Genomic DNA, 26,428 nt, shown 5'->3' on the forward strand with positions numbered 1-26,428 from the left:
ACTTTCTTGTCCGTCTATTATTACACAGCTAAAATGGAAAGGAAAAGCAAAAATATTTTTTAAATTTCAAAAACCAGAAACTTCCTTGTAAACTCTTATCAAATATAGCAGATTTGACCGAAGCCCGAGTTGCAACATTGACAACACTTGAAATAACGACCAGATCTTACATCTGGTTGTAAAATTAAACGAAATCCGTCTGCAAATGGCTATAAAGTTCAAAGTTCAAGGCCACAAAAGAGTGAAACGAGGACATTTTTATAACTTGTTGATTTGAAACGTGTTTGTGTTGAAGAGATAGAAGCAATTCGTCGCTTAAAATAACATGACAGACCTATTTCGTGTCAACAATTTCATCGATGGAGAATTTTGCTCGTCAGATGAATATTTGGATAGCTTCGATCCATCCTCTGGTGAAGTTTGGGCAAAGGTTTGCAACAGCTCTGCTAAAGATGTTGATCGTGCGGTTCAAGCTGCAAAGAGAGCATTTCCAAGGTTTGATGACACTTCGAGTTTAGATTTAGAGTGACTGAACTAACTTTACTTTTACGGCCTTACTTTTAAAGGGGTACAAAAATGTCATTAGCTTCGGGACGCCATTTAGGATTGAGATTTATATTTTCATCTAGAATCGTTGTTAATAACTGGAGTGAATTTTTAAGGGGAGGGGCGACACCTGAAACTATTTTCAAGAATAATGTCTATATCCAATATCTTTTTATATTGGGACATTGCCTATGACCAATGGATTCGAACCATGCATAGAATTAAACGAATGAGAATACGTACGAAGCCTAAAAAGTGTCCACCAATGAAAGCATTCAGCGCCATTTTGTTGTTGGCTGAGAATGTAGTAATTACCATTCATTCGGTATCTATGTCAACATAACGACACAAGAAAAACAACAAACAATATCAAAATCCACAATAAAATGTTTCAGAACTGTTGCGTATATTTATGGCACAACGAAGCTGTCAAAAAATGAAGTTAGAGAATGTGTGTAATCATGTATTATAATAACCTGTAATGTGTTTTCCAACCACCACATCATCTACTACTACAACCACCACCACAATATCATCACTAACACTACTACTACAACCACCAGCCCCACATCATTATCACTACCACTACCACTACACCACCACCAGCACATCATCATCACTACCACTACTACAATCACCACAACCACATCGTCATCACTACCACTACTACTGCAACCACCACCACCATATCATCATTACCACTACTACCACAACCACCACCACCACTACTACTACAACCACCACCACATCACTACCTCAACTACTACAACCACCACCACAATAGCATCACTACCACTACTACTACAACCACCACAACCACATCGTCATCACGACCACTACTACTACAACCACCACCATATCATTACCATTGCCACTACTACTACAACCACCACTACCACCATATCATTACCATTACCACTACTACTGCAACCACCACTACCACCATATCATCACCATTACAACTACTACTATAACCACCACAACCACATCATCATCACTACCACTACTACTACAACCACCACCACATCATCATCACTATCACTACTACTACAACTACAACCACCACCACATTATCATCACTACCACTACTACTACTGCAACCACCACCACCATATCATCATCATTGAAATATTTTTTTTTTAATTGAGCTTTATATAGTGCAATATCTACTAAATGTGCTCAAAGCGCTTTACAAGGGGTCCCTGGTCAACATTTAACATGTAGGGCGGGACATGACGCCTGTTAGGCGATATTACAATTTTTCGGACAAAGACAACTCTGTTAACGGCCAGGTACTCATTTTACATCTGAGTACGGTGAGAGAATGTGAGTAAAGAGCCTTTTCCAAGGACTCAACTATGCGCCGAGCGCGAGGCTCGAACCCAGGACCTTCCGATCCGAAGCGAGTGTCATACTACTAGACCACATAGCCGCATCATTACCACTACTACTACAAACACCACCACCACATCATCATCACGACCACTACTACTACAACCACCACCACCACCATATCATTACCATTACCACTACTACTACAACCACCACCACATCATCATCATCACTACTACTACTACTACTACAACTACAATCATCACCACCACCACATCATCATCACTATTACTACTACAACTACAACCACCACCAACACCACATCACCTCACTAACACTCAGTACTACAATCACTACCATTAGGTTTTGGAGCTTTACTTCATTTGAAATAAGGAAACTTCGGAATTGTATTTGGCATTGTGTTTATATTTCATAATATAATTCTAATCAGTTATCTATTTAGAACTAGATACTATACAATATGTATGCCAAATACCACCCCAATTCCCCTTTCTTGTGTGCGGGAATTCCTCTTTCGGCATTGAAATTGAGTGTGAGAGGGTCATCACTAAACACATAAACAACAGAAACAATTTAAAAACAAGACTATGACACGCAACCACTCACACACGAGGCTATACTATTTATCCTTTTCTCTATATAGAATAGGACAAGACAAACAATAGCTTGACTCTCGCTACACTTCGCAGTGATGTTTGTCGTCTCACGAGTTCAACTCTCGGTCGACCTGTCAATATTCCTTTTTGCCTCGGCCGTAATCATTAATAGAATGTTGTGTGGTTTTGACCGTGAAGAAAACCTTAAGAAGTCACATTTATATCATTTTAGAGAGATCGTTTTGAATAATTTTGAGTTAAACGAGCGAGCAGCAACTTGTTTTCATAAACGGCCGATCAGCGCTTGTTTACTATAGTAACGCGATTCCCAGCCAACATCAAAATGGCGGATAATTTTCTCATCGAGGCCGCTGGTTGGTTAGCCAATAAGAGCACCGTACGGTTTCCATTGGGTAAATTCCTTGGAACCATGTGATTTATTTCGGTGGGCGTGTCCGGTTGCCATGGTGACGGCCGCCATCTTGGATTTTACTCTTCTCTGGGTGCTATTTTTAAAAGTTACTTTCTCAATAAGTTTCCATGGAATTTTCTTGAAATTTTGCATGGTTGTATTTTTGTATATTATAAAAAAAAATACAGAGCATTTTTAAAATATTTTTAATAGATTTTTATTTATAAATTTAAAAAAAAAAAATTTTTCGGTATGATAAAAATCATGTTTTTTGACATAAAAATGTCAATTTTTCAAAAAATAATAAAGATATTTAAAATTCCTTCTGCATGATTTTAGATAATCACTATAGCTCTAGACATGCAAAGTTTTAAACAAATTGATTGATAAATGACAAAATAAGATAAAAAAGATTGTTAAAAAATGTCATTTTGAGAAAAACGAGATCAAAGATAACAATGAATGAAAATAATAAGACAAAACGGTACAACCAGCTCAAAACATACCAGCACCGTATGAGGGTCCCCCGTGTTCTTTTTCTGCCTCCCTCTGGGCTTTTTCATGGGTCTGAGCTTTCATTTTGCCTCTTTTTTTTCTCTTTATGTTAAGCAACCCTTATGCTTTGGTCAAGTCTTTTTGACTCTGCTTCCTGACTCAACATCTGGGAGTGTTCTCCCAGTCCACCGATGCTCAAAGACACTTTCAGGGATGTTATTTCTGTTGGACCAAAATTATACTCTGCACCAAACTCAACTTTTTTCAGGGAATGGAAGTATGTTTTATGGCATCTTGACCAAACAGAATTATGAAACCTTTCGTTTGGATTTTGTGTTGTCTTCATCTCACAACAAATCATATACAGGCTTCAAGTGCTCATGAAGCAAATCAAAATTCAAAGGTGTATGTAGACGCTGCTTGTGTCAACAGGATACACATGGGCAGCAATATATTTTTTATAAAAGCATCTGGAGTCCGGTTCAGGAGGACAATACTTATGTTGAGGGAAGTCATTGGTGGAATAACCGTGGTAAAGACCGGCAAGAATAGCCCATCTCATTTCTTTCCGCTGCGGCATTGCTTGGAATCGCTTTATCATAATACTACTATAACACACCCAATTCCAATCAAAGATTTGTGGCCACGGATCAACCATGAGCCATCATAACTTTCTTGCTTTCTTGGCTTTTGTAGCAAATAATTGTTGCCAACGTTTGGATTTTTTGGTCACTTTAGGTATATTTATAATAATCCAGTAAAAATTGGAAATATTTAGAGATAATTAACGTGAATACATGTCAAAATTTGATAAAACAACTGATCAATCGAAAGGTAAACAAATCGTAGTAAAAGTAATAGTAATAGATGCGAACTTTCACCCTGACTCAACATCCAATCCCTGGCGCGGAGTCGGAGGTCGAGAACAAGGTCAGCCAATCAGATCGCACCATTCGTGATCACGTTGTATTTACCTGACAACTTGACCTCTTATCAGCTGTTTGACACACAATCTTTGTTCGCGACTAACAGTTTCTAAACCCCTCCCCTGCCCATATTGTGATATTTATGAGACTGAAACCTTGTCAACTAGACGGGCAAAGAGTAGACTAAACTATCGATATCAAAATCTACAACATCGATATGTATTATAATGCTTTTCAGCCCTATTATTTTCAGTTGACCCCGTGTGGTGTCCGGGGTCCCTCAACTGAGAGGGTCAAGAATAGCCCAACGCCAAGCCAGCGTGTCGTAAAAGGCGACTAATGGTGTGTGATTCCCCCATCTTTGAGTCACCTGGTCCTCCAGGTTGGGGGTTGGCAAAGGGTTAACACCCCTTTCCGTTAAACTCTAACCGTTACAGAAACACAGACAGACAAACCAAATCCTTTTTTTAGCTTGGGCGACCGAAGAGTTTCTGGAATTACAGAATTTATGAAGGACAACAGACAAAGCCGAAAGGACTCTGCTGACCCGATGACGTCTTCGCCAAACAAGCAGCTTCGAATTGCGTTGTGGAACGTTCGCACCATGTATGAAGCAGGAAAAAGCTCTCAAGTTGTGACTGAGATGAGAAGATATAGGCTGCATATACTTGGAGTAAGCGAAACCCACTGGATACAATCCGGACAGAAACACCTCAAGTCTGGGGAGAAGATTTTATATTCAGGGAGAGGGGACGGGATTCATACACAGGGAGTAGGAATAATTCTAAGCAAGTTTGCCCAGAAGTCACTGAGAGGATGGGAACAATGCGGAGAAAGGATCATCATGGCGTCCTTTACAACACGGAGTAAGAAGATCAGCATGAACATTGTACAGATCTATGCCCCAACAAATGATGCAACAGATGAGGACAAAGATACATTTTATGGTCTGCTACAACAAGTCATTGACAAGTTGCCAAGGAAAGACATCAACATATTGATGGGAGATGCTAATGCAAAAGTGGGACAGGATAACGTAGGCTATGAAGGTATCATGGGACGTCATGGCATGGGAGAAATGAATGATAATGGTGAGAGATTTGCAAATTTCTGTGCATTCAACAGTTTGGTGATTGGAGGATCAGTGTTCCCCCATAAGAGGATCCACAAAGCAACTTGGGTCTCACCAGATGGTATGACAGAGAATCAGATTGATCATTTTTGTATCTCTCGTAGATTCAGACGTTCATTGGAAGATGTGACAGTACGGAGAGGGGCAGATGTTGGATCAGACCACCACCTGCTATTGGCAAAGCTTAAGCTCCGACTCAGAAAACACGGGGCCAGATCACATACAAGAAGAAAATTCGAGGTGAATGCACTTGATGGGGAAAAGAATGAGGAATTCAAACTACAATTGAGTAATAGATTCCAACCTCTTACTGAGCTCGAGGACGACATAGATGTAGAGTCACATTGGGCAAAGATCAAGGAAGTCTACATAACAACTTGCCACGAGGTATTGGGGGTAAAGAAATCGGAACATAAAGAATGGATAAGTCCAACCACCTTGGACCTTATTGAAAAGAGGAGAACAAGGAAGGAACAAGTGAATGCAAGCCGAACAAGGGCTTCAAGACTGGATGCACAAGAGCAGTATCGAGCCATAGCTAAGGAAGTCAAAAGATCTGTGAAGAAAGACAAGGAAGCATTCATGAACAGACTTGCAGAGAAAGCAGAAGCAGCAGCGACTGGAGGACACATGAGGATCCTTTATCAAACTACCAAGACACTTGCTGGAAATTATGGGAAACCAGAGGTACCAGTCAAAGACAAAGATGGGAAAACTATTTTTGGAAAAGAGGCTCAATCTGAATGATGGAGGGAACATTTCAACTGCCTTCTGAACAGACCACCACCAGACAACCAGCCAGAAATTTTGCCTGCAAGGAATGAGCTACCAATTAGCTGTGATCCACCATCGATAGCAGAGATTGTGGGTGCCATTAACAAGATGAAAAGGGGGAAAGCTGCTGGACCAGACCAGATTCCACCGGAGGCTCTAAAAGTTGATGCGGAAAGAAATGCTGAGGCCCTGCACCCACTATTTGAGAGAATCTGGAATGACGGATATTCCCAAAGGATTGGAACGAAGGACATCTTATCAAGCTTCCAAAGAAAGGGGACCTCAGTAATTGTAATAATTATCGAGGCATCACTCTTCTTTCTATCCCAGGAAAGGTTTTCAACCGTATTATTTTAGAGAGAATTAAGAATGCAACAGATGCTAAACTGCGGGACGAACAGGCAGGTTTTCGAAAAAACCGTTCAACCACCGACCAGATTGCCTCTCTGCGAGTCATAGTGGAACAGTCTATAGAATGGAACTCTCCTCTTATTGTCAACTTTCTGGATTACGAGAAGGCTTTCGACAGTATTGACAGAGCAACATTGTGGAAAATTCTGGCACATTATGGACTCCCTGAAAAGATAGTAAACCTCATTAAGGAAATGTATGAAGGATCAAGTTGCAGGGTTGTACATGAAGATCAGCTTACTGACAGCTTTGAAATTAAGACTGGTGTCAAGCTGGGATGCTTGCTCTCTCCATTCCTGTTCATCCTTGCCATTGATTGGCTAATGAAGGAAACCTCCAAAGGGAGAAGAAATGGGATTCAGTGGACCCCCTGGACACAGTTGGATGATCTGGATTTTGCAGATGATCTGGCTCTTTTGTCCCACACCCAGGACCAGATGCAAGCAAAAACCACAATTATAAACAGCCTCTCGGAATCAATTGGTCTAAGAATTCACCCTGCAAAGTCAAAGGTCTTGAGGATAGGTACGCGTCAAAGGGAGCAGATCAAAGTAAAAGATCAGGAACTCGAAGATATAGACACTTTCTGCTATCTCGGAAGTATAATTGACAAGGATGGAGGCACGGAAGCAGAGGTGAAAGCACGAATAGGAAAGGCACAGGCTGCATTCACATCTTTGAACAGAGTTTGGAGAACTAAAGATATCTCCCTTCAACTAAAGCTAAGACTTTTCAACTCAAACGTGAAGTCTGTCCTACTGTATGGATGTGAAACTTGGAACGCATCACAGGCATGTATAAGGAGGGTACAGATTTTCGTAAACAGGTGCATGCGTAAGCTACTCAGAATAAAATGGATGGATAGAATAAAAAATGAAGAAGTATGGAAAAGAACACAGCAGAAACCAGTGGGAGAGGATATAGGAAGAAGACGATGGAGGTGGATTGGACACACAGAAAGAATGACTCAACTATAACAAAGAAAGTATTGGACTGGAACCCTCAGGGCAGAAGATCAAGGGGAAGGCCACGAGGAACATGGAGAAGAATTAAAGAAGCTGATATACAGAGAAGTGGTAAGACCTGGAATGAGATAAAAAAGTTGGCTCAGGATAGAGAAGGATGGAAACTGTTTGTCTGTGGCCTATACCCTGAACCAGGGTGAAAAAGGCAATGATGATGATGATTTTCAGTTAGTTGAATTCTCACAAAAAATTGAAAAGTTTGATATTTTCATATCGACTCCATGTTTATGAAAGACGATTTACAAACTTTATATTATCCAAATCACCTTCTCAGTGCTGAAAATATGTGAAAAAATGATTGTTCTTTTATAATAAATAAAAAACTGAAATTTTATATTTTGACCCAAAAATCGATATTTCAGGTGTCGCCCCTCCCCTTAATTCAGAAAAGTGAGTGGAGCAGGCACTTTATGTTGGTAACAACAAGATATGAAGTGAGTAGAAAAGTGCCAGAAGACAATAGAGAATAAAATTTTTTTCGCGGCGGTGGTGGGGTTTGAACCTGCGACCTTATTGGTACGACAACTCCGCCTGGCAGGTGAGAGCGTGGCTCTACCGTGTGAGCTATCCACGAATACAAAATATTCGTTTCAAACCCAAGTCATATTTCTAGATTTAAGAATCTAATCTATTAATCTAATGCCAATTTTGACGATCAACTGGAAACTTAAAAAAAATTATGTCTTCTTTATTATCGATTTAGATACATTGGGGAACCTTTACAGTTCACTTTTGCGATTCTTATGAGCAGTGAATACAACTCAAATAATATGTGTGCCAAGTGTTATAGACCATCTTTATTTAGTAACTCACTCCTGTAACGATGCGACTCACTCCTGTAACGGTCAACTCACTCCTGTAACGACCTACAAAAATGCAATTTATGTCTATTTGGACAGTCCAATCGTGTGTTGTGTTTATTCCTCAATTTATGTCTTTACTAATCTCTTTCAAATAGAATCTAATGTATATTAAGAATTATCTCTTTAAAAAATTATGAGAAATTAAGATATTTAATTTGCCAAAATTTTCAGGATTTTGCAACAAATCTCTCTCAAAACTAAAAATAATAGGCACATATCCGTCATTAAACCATTTGTAGAGAATGATTATATACTGAAGAAGGCCATAGGAGAAAACTGTCTGCATCATAATTTTAAAATGCGAACTATGAAGCTTTGAATTAGCGTTACAGGAGTGAGACAATCTAATGAGATTCGAACTTTAACCTGCCAGCATATGAAGCAAGGAGAAGATTAAGCTCCAGCATTATAGGAAATGATTGAGGAGTAATCAACTTAAGTGGTCACAAGATTTGATCCAATCTGATTGTAACTCTGAAAAAAAAATTTCCCCCTCCTAATTGGACAAAAATTTGAAAAACGCCCATATATGAGTGCTGAGTACATGGGTAGGACAAGATTGATACAGACACAGGACACTTCTGTCTCTACACTCTCTCTTTCCTTTTTTCAGAGATTGCCCCCTTTTCGGCAAAATATTCATGAGATTATTTTATTTTAGCTAATACGTGTAGAGGTAAATTTAGTTGATTTAAATGAAAACGTTTTGATCCTAAACTCTGGCTATAATTATGACTATAACTATGATGCAAATATGCTCTGGCTCTATTCAAAAATTTCAATCACTTGGCTTGGTGCACCTGATAAGTTGTCATGTTCTACAAAATATCACTTTCAGGGCCTTTGTTATCTAAGTCTCTCTAAACCTGCACATTTTTAACTGAAATAAAAATGCTAAATTTGAAAATTAGCCAGGCCAAAGTCACTCAGAAGTTGCAACTAATTGTCAGTAGATTTACACATCTGGTAAATCCCCCTTCCCTATATTTTTTTTTCTTTTTTTTTTACACGAAGAAAAACAAACTTCCTTGTTTCTTTCTCTTTTCATCAATTATAGTTTGTGTCTTTATCGGTTGTAGGCCAGATCATCCGAACCTGTGCTTGTAAAGAGAGGAGATGAGCCAGACACCGACCCCGTCTGCAGACACAAATACTGGACAGCGAGTGAAAGGATTGACTGAACATATTCTGGATTGATCTCCACCCCATAGCTCTCTTACTTTGAAATGACCTTTTTGGTCCTCTCACTGAAGTCGGCCATGTTTTTATAACATAATTTATTCTGTATGTATATGACTAGTTTTTAAAAATTTTATACGTAAGAATCGTATATGTAATAAAATATGTTCAAGTTCTTTTCTTTCTTTTTTGTTTGTTCAGTTGGTCTGCAACCCCAGTAGAGGAAAGATCAAAGATATTGATGAAAATTGCTGATCTGATTGAATCCAGGCTGGATGAGTTTGCCCTCATGGAATCCAGAGACCAGGGGAAACCCGTCTGGCTTGCCACCAAAATTGACATTCCCCGCTGCGTGCACAACTTTCGATATTTTGCCACTTACGCCCTGCATGATATGAACAGGTTCGTCAGACATTTTATAAAAATATAGTTTTTGTCTTTACAGGCGCTTGTATAATGAAAATCAATTTATTATATATATCAGGAAAACATTTTCATAAAAGACGTAAGGCCTATTCCTGTACATGGGTTATTTTTATAGCCCTGATTTGAGTATTTCCTAACCCTATCCCTAACCAAAACCATAGCCGTTACCCTTACGCCACCCCTAACTTTATAACTCTAATCATAACCTTTGCCTTACGCCAACTCTAACTTTAACCCCAACCCTAGCTATATTCCTATACTTAAAGTTTAATTTATAACCTTGAGCTTGTTTTATATACCTTCGCCTTCATTTGAATCGCTTAGAATTATTTTTCACAGAAATTTCAATTTGTTACAGATCAGGAATTCAACAACTTGTAAATTGTTGCACCAGTTTTGCTTTGTTTCCAAGTGTTAGTTCATTATATCTGGCTGGTGGATATTATCAGTTTATTAATTAAAAGGCATAGCATCCATATTCATCACAATCATCCTTCCTGTCATCAGATCTCGTCAGAAGACAGACGCCAATGCCTCTCAATTCACCGTCAAGTGTCCAGTGGGCGTGGCTGGCCTCATAAGTCCCTGGAATCTTCCACTCTATCTCTTGAGCTTCAAACTTGGCCCAGCCCTTGCTTGTGGTAACACCGTGGTGGCTAAACCAAGTGAAATGACGTCTGCCTCGTCGACTCTACTTTGCCAGGTGTTTAAAGATGCTGGTGAGATTTTGTATTTAACAAATAAAAGGTTTTTGATCAATCTCAATATGTAAATTCTTCTCAGAACCAACTTTATATATTTTTCAGAAATTTATTGAGGCGGCATTCTCCCTCTCCTCCTCCTCCTCCTCCTCCCCCTCCTCTTCCTCCTCATTATCCTAACAAAGTTGACTAGTCTGGAAGTCATTGTTCGTTATAACCGAAGTTTCCTTGAATCCCAAGTGTCACTTCCAACATTAATATACAGGGTCTCCATAAAGTCTTTCCATGATTTCAAAGCCTTGTTATTCCAAAACTTTGACAGATATTTGCATCTGGTTTTCACCGTCTACTATGGAAAAGTCGTACAGTTATGGCCATGATAACATGACATGATAAAGTGTGTCATCAAGGTCATTGAGTTCAGAACTGGCATCTTATTACAAGCAAATAGAATGTCTTTTTCTTGAAGAAAGCGCTGCAATATTGATTATTTTTGATGCCAGTCTTGTTTCCACTCAATGTGCTTTTTGTAGTTGTTGTCATGTAGCTTTGTTTGTGCGCTTCGCTTTGTTATTTTCAACGCTTTGTTATGCTATGACTGCTTTATCTGTTTTCGTAACTGTTTGCTTTTCTGCTTGTGTTGCAGATCATCATGCTTCTCGTCGTACCTCTTTTGAATGTTGAATAAAGCCTAGGCTTAGGTTTAAACTAAAGACAGACTTTTCTACACTCACTTCAGTAGTTTTGGTTACTTTGTTGTAGTCGTTGGCTTCATTGAATGGGAGGTAACTCTAGTACTGTCAATCAAATAGTAGAGAGTAAAAAAGGGAAACTATTCATTTTCAGTTGAATCCAAGGTTTAGTTGGATCCGAGGTCACTGTATCAGCAGGTAGGTTGATCCTTAAATATGGCCTCAGGCCTCACATCCAGAATCGTGTTATGTTGGTACATCAGCAGGTAGGTTGATCCTTAGATATGGCCTCAGGCCTCACATCCAGAATCGTGTTATGTTGGTACACCAGCAGGTAGGTTGATCCTTAAATATGGCCTCAGGCCTCACATCCAGAATCGTGTTATGTTGGTACATCAGCAGCTTCTAATGGTCTCGGCCTACAATACTATGTCGGGGTGACCCAGATGTCAAATTTTAAAGTTTAAATAATCCAATAGATCAGGTCTTCTCAGAGTACAAAAACTAAAGTTATTCTCGCCAAAAACCAAACAAAACAAAGCAAAACAAAAGAAATCTCCTGAATTGGAGTCTTACTTGATATTTCAGTTTGACCTTTAAACCTAGGTGGACATTTTGACCTTCAATGGTGGGCAGGAAGATCACTGTAACTGTATGGTTCTGATGCCCTATATTTTATTTTCCATGTTGCTTTTCATCTTATCGTGGAATGAGATTACCTGGTTTTGTCCTGGCCCTGACCGGAGTCCTTAACTGAGGAGGAAATATTCAAATGTATAGTATTGGTTTTGGGAGACAATATTTTTTTCCTGTAAATCACCTCTCCGTTATGTAGTGTCATAGTTTTCACTTTGAACATATTGTTAACATTTGCTTAAAGTGTCTTCCTCTCAGTGAGATCCTGTACTTGTGTATGGATAAAACTTTTAGGTGATCTCAAACTAATCTACTTCTACTATTTGAACCAGTCTCCTTTGCCATACTTTTTCTTGGGTGCTTTCCTTTGTCTGGTTCTGAAATGACTTAAAGTTGTCCCAAGTTTAGAAAAGAAAAAATAAAGAGCTTTTAAATAGCGCAATATCCACTAAACATGCTCAAAGCTTGATGTGAAGGGGTCCCTGGCCAACAGCAACACGTAGAACCAGACATTTCGCCTAATAGGTGAAATTACAATTTTTTTCGGTCAACCTTGTTAACGGCCAGGTACTCATTTTACACCTTAGTATGGTGAGAGAATGTGAATAAAGAGCTTTTCCAAGGACTCAACTATATGCTGAGCGAGGCTTGAACCTAGGACTTTTCGATCCGAAAGTGAGTGTCATACCACAAGAACACATAGCCGCACAGTAAAACCCTTTAAACAAACACCAACACAAAATCTTCTTAATTGTTTTCATTTCCAGGCCTGCCTAAAGGTGTGGTGAATATGGTATTCGGTGAAGGTCGTACAGCTGGTCAGGCCCTGGTAGAACATCCAGACGTCCCCCTCATTTCCTTCACTGGTGGAACGGCCACTGCTGAACACATCAGAAGGAGTGTAGCTCCATTATGCAAGAAATTTTCCCTGGAGGTGAGAGTTGTCCTTCTGCTACTACACCGGCTGCTTCTACTATTTCTACCACTACCATTGTTTAAATGCACTATTTTGTTTTAATCCAATCCAATTCATACTTTGCAGCTTGAACACAGAAGATAAACACACAATTTGTGTGGTGTGCGATGGTGTTAGGTTATGGCTCTGTGTCACAAAATGATGTCGCCCTGGTGCTTTGGTCGAGAACCTGCCTTACGCCAAAATCGCTTCATCAGTGAGGACTTTCCACCTGTCCAACATGTACCCGTTGTGGGAAAGAACCCGAAACCGCAGAGCATTTTGTGTTGTGACGAAGCTTCTGGGTGGGTTTGCGACGGTGCACGAATGTGGTAACTAATTTGCTGATTGGGTCGATCGTCATAACATAGTAGTATGAGCACCATTAGAAGCTGCTGCCCTGGTGCTTGTTGATCTTTTGCAACGTACTTTCCACCAGATCTTACAGATTTCAGCCACCAAATTACTCTTTGCTGCATAGAGATAAATAAAAATGTGTGTAAAATGCTTTCCAAGATATGACCTGCTGAAACCCTGAGACGAATCGAGGTCGGGAAGTGAATCCAAGTCTGAACCACAAGGCCATGTCAAAACACACTTCTATTTTAACTCACAATTTAAAGGAATTAGAATCATTTCTTCCAATATTTCAACCTGTTTTGTTGAGTTTTCCCCCGTTCACCGTTCACCGCTGCATCTATTGATGATTTCTCTTCTTTTCTTTGAATTCTTTTCAGTTGGGAGGAAAAAATGCTGCTGTGATTTTTGATGATTGTAATTTCGACAAATGTTTGGAAACGGTGATAAGGTCAGAAATCTATAAGTTTTAGTTACAATGATGATGATGATGATGATGATGATGATGATGATGATGATGATGATAATGGTGATGAGGATGAATCTGATAAAAGTGATTTCTAAAAATATTGATTGCAACGCATCAATTCATTGATATGTGAAACCAGTCAGAGCATGAGTCAGTCTCTGTCATGTCCTATACGAATGTTATATGAGATTATTACAACAGTTTTCATCAACAAACTTCACAACCTTAAAATATTGGAAGCCAATCCATCATAGGAGAATTCAGTGTAAATTTTATCTCTTAGTGATAGAATAGAATGGTTTTAAGATACCTCCACCCTCCCATGGGTACCTCCCCCCTCCCCTAGCCCCCCCCCCCCCTTTTTCTCAACCTCTGGTGTTTTGTAATCATTTGGTAAGGGGTCTTTTTATTTTACATGTTATTCAAATTTTATTTAAACAGTGTGAACATGCAGGGTTTCCATTTGTGGAAGCTTTTTGGTGAGATTTGATATAACAACATGTTCCATCGGCACAGCTTTTTGGTGAGATTTGATATAACAACATGTTCCATCGACACAGCTTTTTGGTGAGATTTGATATAACAACATGTTCCATCGGCACAGCTTTTTGGTGAGATTTGATATAACAACATGTTCCATCGGCACAGCTTTTTGGTGAGATTTGATACAACATGTTCCATCGGCACAGCTTTTTGGTGAGATTTGATATAACATGTTCCATCGACACAGCTTTTTGGTGAGATTTGATATAACAACATGTTCCATCGGCACAGCTTTTTGGTGAGATTTGATATAACAACATGTTCCATCGGCACAGCTTTTTGGTGAGATTTGATATAACAACATGTTCCATCGGCACAGCTTTTTGGTGAGATTTGATATAACAACATGTTCCATCGGCACATCTTTTTGGTGAGATTTGATACAACACATTCCATCTGCACAGCGTTTTGGTGAGATTTGATATAACAACATGTTCCATCGGCACAGCTTTTTGGTGAGATTTGATATAACAACATGTTCCATAGGCACAGCTTTTTGGTGAGATTTGATATAACAACATGTTCCATCGGCACAGCTTTTTGGTGAGATTTGATATAACAACATGTTCCATCGGCACAGCTTTTTGGTGAGATTTGATATAACAACATGTTCCATCGGCACAGCTTTTGGTGAGATTTGATATAACAACATGTTCCATATCGGCACAGCTTTTTGGTGAGATTTGATATAACAACATGTTCCATCGGCACAGCTTTTTGGTGAGATTTGATATAAAACATGTTCCATCGGCACAGCTTTTTGGTGAGATTTGATATAACAACATGTTCCATCGGCACAGCTTTTTGGTGAGATTTGATATAACAACATGTTCCATCGCACAGCTTTTTGGTGAGATTTGATATAACAACATGTTCCATCGCACACTTTTTGGTGAGATTTGATATAAAACATGTTCCATCGGCACAGCTTTTTTGGTGAGATTTGATATAACAACATGTTCCATCAGCACAGCTTTTTGGTGAGATTTGATATAACAAATGTTCCATCGCACAGCTTTTTGGTGAGATTTGATATAACAACATGTTCCATCGGCACAGCTTTTGGTGAGATTTGATATAACAACATGTTCCATCGGCACAGCTTTTTGGTGAGATTTGATACAACAACATGTTCATCGCACGCTTTTTGTGATTTGATAAACACAGTTCCATCGCACAGCTTTTGGTAGATTTGTAAACATGTTCATCGAACAGCTTTTGGTGAATTGATATAACAACATGTCCATGCACGCTTTTGTGAATTGATAACAACATTGAATTAAACAACATTTCCATACACAGCTTTTGTGAATTTGAATAACAACAGTTCCATCGCACAGCTTTTTGTGAGATTTGAAAACACAGTTCACGCACAGCTTTTTGGGAATTGATATACACGTCATCGCACGCTTTTGTGAATTGATAAAACATGTTCATCGACAAGTTTTGGTGAGATTGATATAACAACATTCATCAATTTGGTAATTTTATACATGTTATCAATTTTTTAATTTGAATAACAATTCATGACAAGCTTTTGGTGATTGATAAACAACATTCCATCGGCAAGCTTTTGGTGAGATTTGATATAACACATGTCATCGCACAGCTTTTGTGAGATTTGATTAACAACATGTTCACGGCACAGCTTTTTGTGAGATTTGATATAACAACATGTTCCTCGGCACAGCTTTTGGTGAATTTGAATACAACATGTTCCATCGCACACTTTTTGGTGAGATTTGATATAACATGTTCCATCGCACAGCTTTTTGGTGAGATTTGATTAACATGTTCCATCGACACAGCTTTTTGGTGAGATTTGATATAACAACATTTCCATCGCACAGCTTTTTGGTGAGATTTGATATAACAACATGTTCCATCGGCACAGCTTTTTGGTGAGATTTGATATACAACATGTTCCATCGCACAGCTTTTGTGAATTTGATAAACACATTCCATCGCACAGCTTTTTGGTGAGATTTGATATAACAACATGTTCCATCGCACAGCTTTTGGTGAGATTTGATATAACAACATGTTCCATCGCACAGCTTTTTGGTGAGATTTGATATAAAACATGTTCCATCGGCACAGCTTTTGGTGAGATTTGATATAAAACATGTTCCATGCACAGCTTTTTGGTGAGATTTGATATAACAACATGTTCCATCGCACAGCTTTTGGTGAGATTTGATATAACAACATGTTCCATGGCACAGCTTTTGGTGAGATTTGATATAACAACATGTTCCATCGGCACAGCTTTTTGGTGAGATTTGATATAACACTGTTCCATCGCACAGCTTTTTGGTGAGATTTGGTATAACAACATGTTCCACGCACGCTTTTTGGTGAGATTGATATAACAACATGTTCCATCGACACAGCTTTTTGGTGAGATTTGATTAAACACATTTCCATCGACACACTTTTTGGTGAGATTTGATATAACAGTTCCATCGCACAGCTTTTTGGTGAATTTGATATAACAACATTTCCATCGCACAGCTTTTGTGAGATTTGTTTTAACAAATGTTCCATCGCACAGCTTTTGGTGAGATTTGATATAACAACATGTTCCATCGCACAGCTTTTTGGTGAGATTTGATATAACACATGTTCCATCGCACAGCTTTTGGTGAGATTTGTATAACAACATGTTCCATCGCACAGCTTTTTGGTGAGATTTGATATAACAACATGTTCCATCGCACAGCTTTTGGTGAGATTTGATATAACAACATGTTCCATCGACACAGCTTTTGGTGAGATTTGATATAAAACATTCCATAGCACAGCTTTTTGGTGAGATTTGATATAAACAAAAACATGTTCCATGCACAGCTTTTGGTGAGATTTGATATAACAACATGTTCCATCGCACAGCTTTTTGGTGAGATTTGTATAACAATGTTCAACGGCACAGCTTTTGGTGAGATTTGATATAACAACATGTTCCATCGACACAGCTTTTTGGTGAGATTTGATATAACAACATGTTCCATCGACACAGCTTTTTGGTGAGATTTGATATAACAACATGTTCCATCGGCAAAGTTTTTTGGTGAGATTTGATATAACAACATGTTCCATCGGCACAGCTTTTTGGTGAGATTTGATACAACACATTCCATCGGCACAGCTTTTTGGTGAGATTTGATATAACAACACATTCCATCGACACAGCTTTTTGGTGAGATTTGATATAACATGTTCCATCGGCACAGCTTTTTGGTGAGATTTGATATAACAACATGTTCCATCGGCACAGCTTTTGGTGAGATTTGATATAACAACATGTTCCATCAGCACAGCTTTTTGGTAGATTTGATATAACAACATGTTCCATCGGCACAGCTTTTTGGTGAGATTTGATATAACAACATGTTCCATCAGCACAGCTTTTTGGTAGATTTGATAACAACAGTTCCATAGGCACAGCTTTTGGTGAGATTTGATATAACAACATGTTCCATCGGCACAGCTTTTTGGTGAGATTTGATATAACAACATGTTCCATCGGCACAGCTTTTTGGTGAGATTTGATATAACAACACATTCCATCGACACAGCTTTTTGGTGAGATTTGATATAACAACATGTTCCATCGGCACAGCTTTTTGGTGAGATTTGATATAACAACACATTCCATCGACACAGCTTTTTGGTGAGATTTGATATAACAACACATTCCATCGACACAGCTTTTTGGTGAGATTTGATATAACAACATGTTCCATCGACACAGCTTTTTGGTGAGATTTGATATAACAACATGTTCCATCGGCACATCTTTTTGGTGAGATTTGATACAACACATTCCATCTGCACAGCGTTTTGGTGAGATTTGATATAACAACATGTTCCATCGCACAGCTTTTGGTGAGATTTGATATAACAACATGTTCCATAGCACAGCTTTTTGGTGAGATTTGATATAACAACATGTTCCATCGACACAGCTTTTGGTGAGATTTGATATAACAACATGTTCCATCGGCACAGCTTTTTGGTGAGATTTGATATAACAACATGTTCCATCGGCACAGCTTTTTGGTGAGATTTGATATAACATGTTCCATCGGCACAGCTTTTTGGTGAGATTTGATATAACAACATGTTCCATCGGCACAGCTTTTTGGTGAGATTTGATATAACAACATGTTCCATCGACACAGCTTTTTGGTGAGATTTGATATAACAACACATTCCATCGACACAGCTTTTTGGTGAGATTTGATATAACAACACATTCCATCGACACAGCTTTTTGGTGAAATTTGATATAACAACACATTCCATCGACACAGCTTTTTGGTGAGATTTGATATAACAACATGTTCCATAGGCACAGCTTTTTGGTGAGATTTGATATAACAACATGTTTCATCGGCACAGCTTTTTGGTGAGATTTGATATAACATGTTCCATTGGCACAGCTTTTTGGTGAGATTTGATATAACAACATGTTCCATCGACACAGCTTTTTGGTGAGATTTGATATAACATGTTCCATCGACACAGCTTTTTGGTGAGATTTGATATAACAACATGTTCCATCGACACAGCTTTTTGGTGAGATTTGATATAACAACATGTTCCATCGACACAGCTTTTTGGTGAGATTTGATATAACAACATGTTCCATCGACACAGCTTTTTGGTGAGATTTGATATAACAACATGTTCCATCGACACAGCTTTTTGGTGAGATTGATACAACAACATGTTCCATCGACACAGCTTTTTGGTGAGATTTGATATAACAACATGTTCCATCGACACAGCTTTTTGGTGAGATTTGATATAACAACATGTTCCATCGACACAGCTTTTTGGTGAGATTTGATATAACAACATGTTCCATCGACACAGCTTTTTGGTGAGATTTGATATAACAACATGTTCCATCGACACAGCTTTTTGGTGAGATTTGATATAACAACATGTTCCATCGACACAGCTTTTTGGTGAGATTTGATATAACAACATGTTCCATCGACACAGCTTTTTGGTGAGATTTGATATAACAACATGTTCCATCGGCACACCTTTTTGGTGAGATTTGATATAACATGTTCCATCGACACAGCTTTTTGGTGAGATTTGATATAACATGTTCCATCGACACAGCTTTTTGGTGAGATTTGATACAACAACATGTTCCATCGACACAGCTTTTTGGTGAGATTTGATATAACATGTTCCATCGACACAGCTTTTTGGTGAGATTTGATATAACATGTTCCATCGACACAGCTTTTTGGTGAGATTCGATATAACAACATGTTCCATCGACACAGCTTTTTGGTGAGATTTGATATAACAACATGTTCCATCGGCACAGCTTTTTGGTGAGATTTGATATAACATGTTCCATCGACACAGCTTTTTGGTGAGATTTGATATAACAACATGTTCCATCGACACAGCTTTTTGGTGAGATTTGATATAACAACATGTTCCATCGGCACAGCTTTTTGGTGAGATTTGATATAACATGTTCCATCGGCACAGCTTTTTGGTGAGATTTGATATAACAACATGTTCCATCGACACAGCTTTTTGGTGAGATTTGATATAACAACATGTTCCATCGACACAGCTTTTTGGTGAGATTTGATACAACAACACGTTCCATCGGCACAGCTTTTTGGTGAGATTTGATATAACAACATGTTCCATCGACACAGCTTTTTGGTGAGATTTGATATAACAACATGTTCCATCGACACAGCTTTTTGGTGAGATTTGATATAACAACATGTTCCATCGGCACAGCTTTTTGGTGAGATTTGATACAACACATTCCATCGACACAGCTTTTTGGTGAGATTTGATACAACACATTCCATCGACACAGCTTTTTGGTGAGATTTGATATAACAACATGTTCCATCGGCACAGCTTTTTGGTGAGATTTGATACAACATGTTCCATCGGCACAGCTTTTTGGTGAGATTTGATATAACAACATGTTCCATCGACACAGCTTTTTGGTGAGATTTGATATAACAACATGTTCCATCGACACAGCTTTTTGGTGAGATTTGATATAACAACATGTTCCATCGGCACAGCGTGTAAATTTCCTCCTTTTTCAACATGTAGAGTTGAGACCTATGATGTTTTATTTTTAACTTCTCTCCTTGTGCGGCTATTTGGTCTTGTGGTATGACACTCGCTTTCGAATTGGAAGCCGTCATGGTTTGAGCATCGCTCATTGCATAGTTGAGTCCTTGGAAAAGGCTCTTTACTCACATTCTCTCAGGTGTAAAATGAGTACCTGTTTATTAACAGTGTTGTCTCTGTCAGAAAAAGTTGTAATATCGCCTAACATGCGTGATGTCTCGTTTGACATGTTACGTGTTGCAGTTAGACAGGGACCTTTTGTAAAGTGCTTTGAGAATGTTTAAAGAGTTTGTGCTTTTTAAAAGCTCAGTTTGAAAAAATATGTTTTCCTTTCCATCCAGATCATCTTTCATCAACCAGGGAGAAGTATGTCTGTGTACCAGTCGTGTTTTTGTACAGAAGAACAGCTATGATAAATTCTTACAGGCCTTTGTGGCAAAAGCAAAGTAAGGCAGATGATTGATGGCAATGATGATGATGATGATGATGATGATGAAGGTGATGAAGATGATGAGGATGATCATGCTGATGATGTTGATGATAATGATGATGAAGGTGATGATGATGAGGATGATCATGATGTTGATGATAATGATGATGAAGATGATGATGATGATGTTGATGGCAATGATGATGATGACCGTTATGAGGATGTTGATGATGATGGTAATGAGGATGTTGATTATGATGATGACGACGATTATGATGAGGATGATGATGATGATGTTGTAGTCATAATGTCCTTAAAACTGGAGTATATTTAAATTGTGTATCATGACACAGACAAGCACAATTGCTTGTTACCCTTTAGATATTCGATGGGGTCTTTGACCTCTCATGGGGGCAGGAGGACACTTGTTGTGTCTTCTATCTACCTTTATCTGTTTTCTGAGTTGCTTTCTGTCTTTTCTTGAAATGGGATTACTTAGTTTTGTTCTGGCCCATGCCAGAGTCCTTGGCTGAGAGAGAAACAGTCAAATGTATAGAATTAGTTTTGGGAGATTATATTTTTTCCTTGTAAATCATCTCTCTGTTATGCAGTGTTAGTTATATTTTTTTTTTTGTTTAGAACATATATTGTGAACTTTTGAGTTTATTCCTGTTAGTGGGATCTTGTGCCGGTGTATGGATGAGACTTTTAGGTGATTTCAAACTAAGTATATTGATGGCATGCCCTTGGAATCTACATTTATTTCCTATTTTAACTAATTCACCTTTTGTCTTCCTTTTTATTGGGTGCTTTGTTTGTGTTTCTTGAAATTTATTACCATCCCATTTTCTTCCTTCTTACTGATGCTGATATGACCTAAATGTGTTGCAAACGCTGCAAAACCCTTAAAAACAAAAAAAAAACTCCCAAAACAAACAGTTTTTCTCTGTTGAATCCGCTGTCATTTCATCTCACAACAGTTTAAGACATTTTCTGGCAAAGATGATCAAACCACCCAACAATGGCCGCCGCATTCCACAACTTTCTCTTTTGAAGAGAAGTGCTGAGAATTGAGTGGACTTGGAGTAACATTCAGATTCAGATTTAATATCCCTTGGTGTTTTCACTGTGATTATAATATTGTTATCTCTCTATCCATGTTTTGGTTACAATGGACAGAAATCTGACAGTTGGTGATCCCAGGAGCCAAGAGACATTTTGTGGTGCCGTCATCAGCAAGCAGCACCGAGACAAGATTGTGGGTTACATTGAGGGGGCCAGAAAATCTGGGGCTTCCATTTTGTGTGGGCACGGGGTGCAGAGTCTGGCCTTGCCAGATAGGTGTAAAAACGTATGTATCAAATCTCATTGTTTGAAATTGTGTGAAATCTCATTGTTAGGAATTGTGTGAAATCTCATTGTTAGAAATTGTGTGAAATCTCATTGATAGGAATTGTGTGAAATCTCATTGTTAGGAATTATGTGAAATCTCATTGTTAGAAATTGTGTGAAATCTCATTGTTAGGAATTGTGTGAAATCTCATTGTTAGGAATTGTGTGAAATCTCATTGTTAGAAATTGTGTGAAATCTCATTGTTAGGAATTGTGTGAAATCTCATTGTTAGAAATTGTGTGAAATCTCATTGTTAGGAATTGTGTGAAATCTCATTGTTAGAAATTGTGTGAAATCTCATTGTTAGGAATTATGTGAAATCTCATTGTTAGGAATTATGTGAAATCTCATTGTTAGAAATTGTGTGAAATCTCATTGTTAGAAATTGTGTGAAATCTCATTGTTAGAAATTGTGTGAAATCTCATTGTTAGGAATTATGTGAAATCTCATTGTTAGAAATTGTGTGAAATCTCATTGTTAGAAATTGTGTGAAATCTCATTGTTAGAAATTGTGTGAAATCTCATTGTTAGAAATTGTGTGAAATCTCATTGTTAGGAATTGTGTGAAATCTCATTGTAAGGAATTGTGTGAAATCTCATTGTTAGAAATTGTGTGAAATCTCATTGTTAGAAATTGTGTGAAATCTCATTGTTAGGAATTATGTGAAATCTCATTGTTAGGAATTATGTGAAATCTCATTGTTAGAAATTGTGTGAAATCTCATTGTTAGAAATTGTGTGAAATCTCATTGTTAGAAATTGTGTGAAATCTCATTGTTAGAAATTGTGTGAAATCTCATTGTTAGGAATTATGTGAAATCTCATTGTTAGAAATTGTGTGAAATCTCATTGTTAGAAATTGTGTGAAATCTCATTGTTAGAAATTGTGTGAAATCTCATTGTTAGAAATTGTGTGAAATCTCATTGTTAGAAATTGTGTGAAATCTCATTGTTAGGAATTGTGTGAAATCTCATTGTTAGGAATTGTGTGAAATCTCATTGTTAGGAATTGTGTGAAATCTCATTGTTAGGAATTGTGTGAAATCTCATTGTTAGGAATTGTGTGAAATCTCATTGTTAGGAATTGTGTGAAATCTCATTGTTAGGAATTATGTGAAATCTCATTGTTAGGAATTGTGTGAAATCTCATTGTTAGGAATTGTGTGAAATCTCATTGTTAGGAATTGTGTGAAATCTCATTGTTAGGAATTGTGTGAAATCTCATTGTTAGAAATTGTGTGAAATCTCATTGTTAGGAATTGTGTGAAATCTCATTGTTAGGAATTGTGTGAAATCTCATTGTAAGGAATTATGTGAAATCTCATTGTAAGGAATTGTGTGAAATCTCATTGTTAGGAATTGTGTGAAATCTCATTGTTAGGAATTGTGTGAAATCTCATTGTTAGGAATTGTGTGAAATCTCATTGTTAGGAATTATGTGAAATCTCATTGTTAGGAATTGTGTGAAATCTCATTGTAAGGAATTGTGTGAAATCTCATTGTAAGGAATTGTGTGAAATCTCATTGTTAGAAATTGTGTGAAATCTCATTGTTAGGAATTATGTGAAATCTCATTGTTAGGAATTGTGTGAAATCTCATTGTTAGGAATTATGTGAAATCTCATTGTTAGGAATTGTGTGAAATCTCATTGTAAGGAATTGTGTGAAATCTCATTGTAAGGAATTGTGTGAAATCTCATTGTTAGGAATTGTGTGAAATCTCATTGTAAGGAATTGTGTGAAATCTCATTGTAAGGAATTATGTGAAATCTCATTGTTAGTAATTGTGTGAAATCTCATTGTTAGAAATTGTGTGAAATCTCATTGTTAGAAATTGTGTGAAATCCCATTTCAAGAAAAGACAGAAAGCAACTCAGAAAACAGATAAAGGTAGATAGAAGACACAACACGTGTCCTCCTGCCCCCATGAGAGGTCAAAGACCCCATCGAATATCTAAAGGGTAACAAGCAATTGTGCTTGTCTGTGTCATGATACACAATTTAAATATACTCCAGTTTTAAGGACATTATGACTACAACATCATCATCATCATCCTCATCATAATCGTCGTCATCATCATAATCAACATCCTCATTACCATCATCATCAACATCCTCATAACAGTCATCATCATCATTGCCATCAACATCATCATCATCATCTTCATCATCATTATCATCAACATCATGATCATCCTCATCATCATCACCTTCATCATCATTATCATCAACATCATCATCATGATCATCCTCATCATCTTCATCACCTTCATCATCATCATCATCATCATCATCATCATTGCCATCAATCATCTGCCTTACTTTGCTTTTGCCACAAAGGACTGTAAGAATTTATCATAGCTGTTCTTCTGTACAAAAACACGACTGGTACACAGACATACTTCTCCCTGGTTGATGAAAGATGATCTGGATGGAAAGGAAAACATATTTTTTCAAACTGAGCTTTTAAAAAGCACAAACTCTTTAAACATTCTCAAAGCACTTTACAAAAGGTCCCTGTCTAACAGCAACACGTAACATGTCAAACGAGACATCACGTGTGTTAGGCGATATTACAACTTTTTCTGACAGAGACAACACTGTTAATAAACAGGTACTCATTTTACACCTGAGAGAATGTGAGTAAAGAGCCTTTTCCAAGGACTCAACTATGCAATGAGCGATGCTCAAACCATGGCGGCTTCCAATTCGAAAGCGAGTGTCATACCACAAGACCAAATAGCCGCACAAGGAAAGAAGTTAAAAATAAAACATCATAGGTCTCAACTCTACATGTTGAAAAAGGAGGACATTTACACGCTGTGTCGATGGAACATGTTATATCAAATCTCACCAAAAAGCTGTGTCGATGGAACATGTTGTTATATCAAATCTCACCAAAAAGCTGTGTCGATGGAACATGTTGTTATATCAAATCTCACCAAAAAGCTGTGTCGATGGAACATGTTGTTATATCAAATCTCACCAAAAAGCTGTGCTGATGGAACATGTTGTTATATCAAATCTCACCAAAAAGCTGTGCCGATGGAACATGTTGTTATATCAAATCTAACCAAAAAGCTGTGCCGATGGAACATGTTGTTATATCAAATCTCACCAAAAAGCTGTGTCGATGGAACATGTTGTTATATCAAATCTCACCAAAAAGCTGTGTCGATGGAACATGTTGTTATATCAAATCTCACCAAAAAGCTGTGTCGATGGAACATGTTGTTATATCAAATCTCACCAAAAAGCTGTGCCTATGGAACATGTTGTTATATCAAATCTCACCAAAAAGCTGTGCCGATGGAACATGTTATATCAAATCTCACCAAAAAGCTGTGCCGATGGAACATGTTGTTATATCAAATCTCACCAAAAAGCTGTGCCGATGGAACATGTTGTTATATCAAATCTCACCAAAAAGCTGTGCCGATGGAACATGTTATATCAAATCTCACCAAAAAGCTGTGCCTATGGAACATGTTGTTATATCAAATCTCACCAAAAAGCTGTGTCGATGGAATGTGTTGTTGTATCAAATCTCACCAAAAAGCTGTGCTGATGGAACATGTTATATCAAATCTCACCAAAAAGCTGTGTCGATGGAACATGTTGTATCAAATCTCACCAAAAAGCTGTGTCGATGGAACATGTTGTTATATCAAATCTCACCAAAAAGCTGTGTCGATGGAACATGTTGTTATATCAAATCTCACCAAAAAGCTGTGCCGATGGAACATGTTGTTATATCAAATCTCACCAAAAAGCTGTGCCGATGGAACATGTTGTTATATCAAATCTCACCAAAAAGCTGTGCCGATGGAACATGTTGTTATATCAAATCTCACCAAAAAGCTGTGCCGATGGAACATGTTATATCAAATCTCACCAAAAAGCTGTGCCGATGGAACATGTTGTATCAAATCTCACCAAAAAGCTGTGCCGATGGAACATGTTGTATCAAATCTC

General features: G+C 37.9%; 1 protein-coding gene across 2 annotated transcripts in view; it reads left to right on the top strand.

The window, feature by feature from the left end:
- The first annotated feature begins 223 nt into the window (after positions 1 to 223).
- The window catches only part of LOC144976327 (2-aminomuconic semialdehyde dehydrogenase-like), a 35,167-nt gene continuing 8,962 nt past the window's right edge, over positions 224 to 26,428 (top strand). Inside the window, exons 1-7 of one of the 2 annotated variants that reach the window (XM_078920539.1) lie at positions 224 to 495; positions 9,914 to 10,114; positions 10,646 to 10,857; positions 12,935 to 13,101; positions 13,860 to 13,930; positions 20,971 to 21,075; positions 22,239 to 22,410. In XM_078920539.1, the coding sequence (XP_078776665.1) occupies positions 326 to 495; positions 9,914 to 10,114; positions 10,646 to 10,857; positions 12,935 to 13,101; positions 13,860 to 13,930; positions 20,971 to 21,075; positions 22,239 to 22,410 (1,098 nt within the window). In that variant the 5' untranslated portion in view covers positions 224 to 325. The remainder of the gene's footprint in view (positions 496 to 9,913; positions 10,115 to 10,645; positions 10,858 to 12,934; positions 13,102 to 13,859; positions 13,931 to 20,970; positions 21,076 to 22,238; positions 22,411 to 26,428) is intronic. The other variant, XM_078920538.1, reaches the window with a different exon arrangement.

The sequence above is a fragment of the Berghia stephanieae genome, chromosome 7, assembly GCF_034508935.2.
Source record: "Berghia stephanieae isolate SIO BIC M18660-M18661 chromosome 7, UCSD_Bste_1.3, whole genome shotgun sequence".
Lineage (NCBI taxonomy): Eukaryota > Metazoa > Mollusca > Gastropoda > Nudibranchia > Aeolidiidae > Berghia > Berghia stephanieae.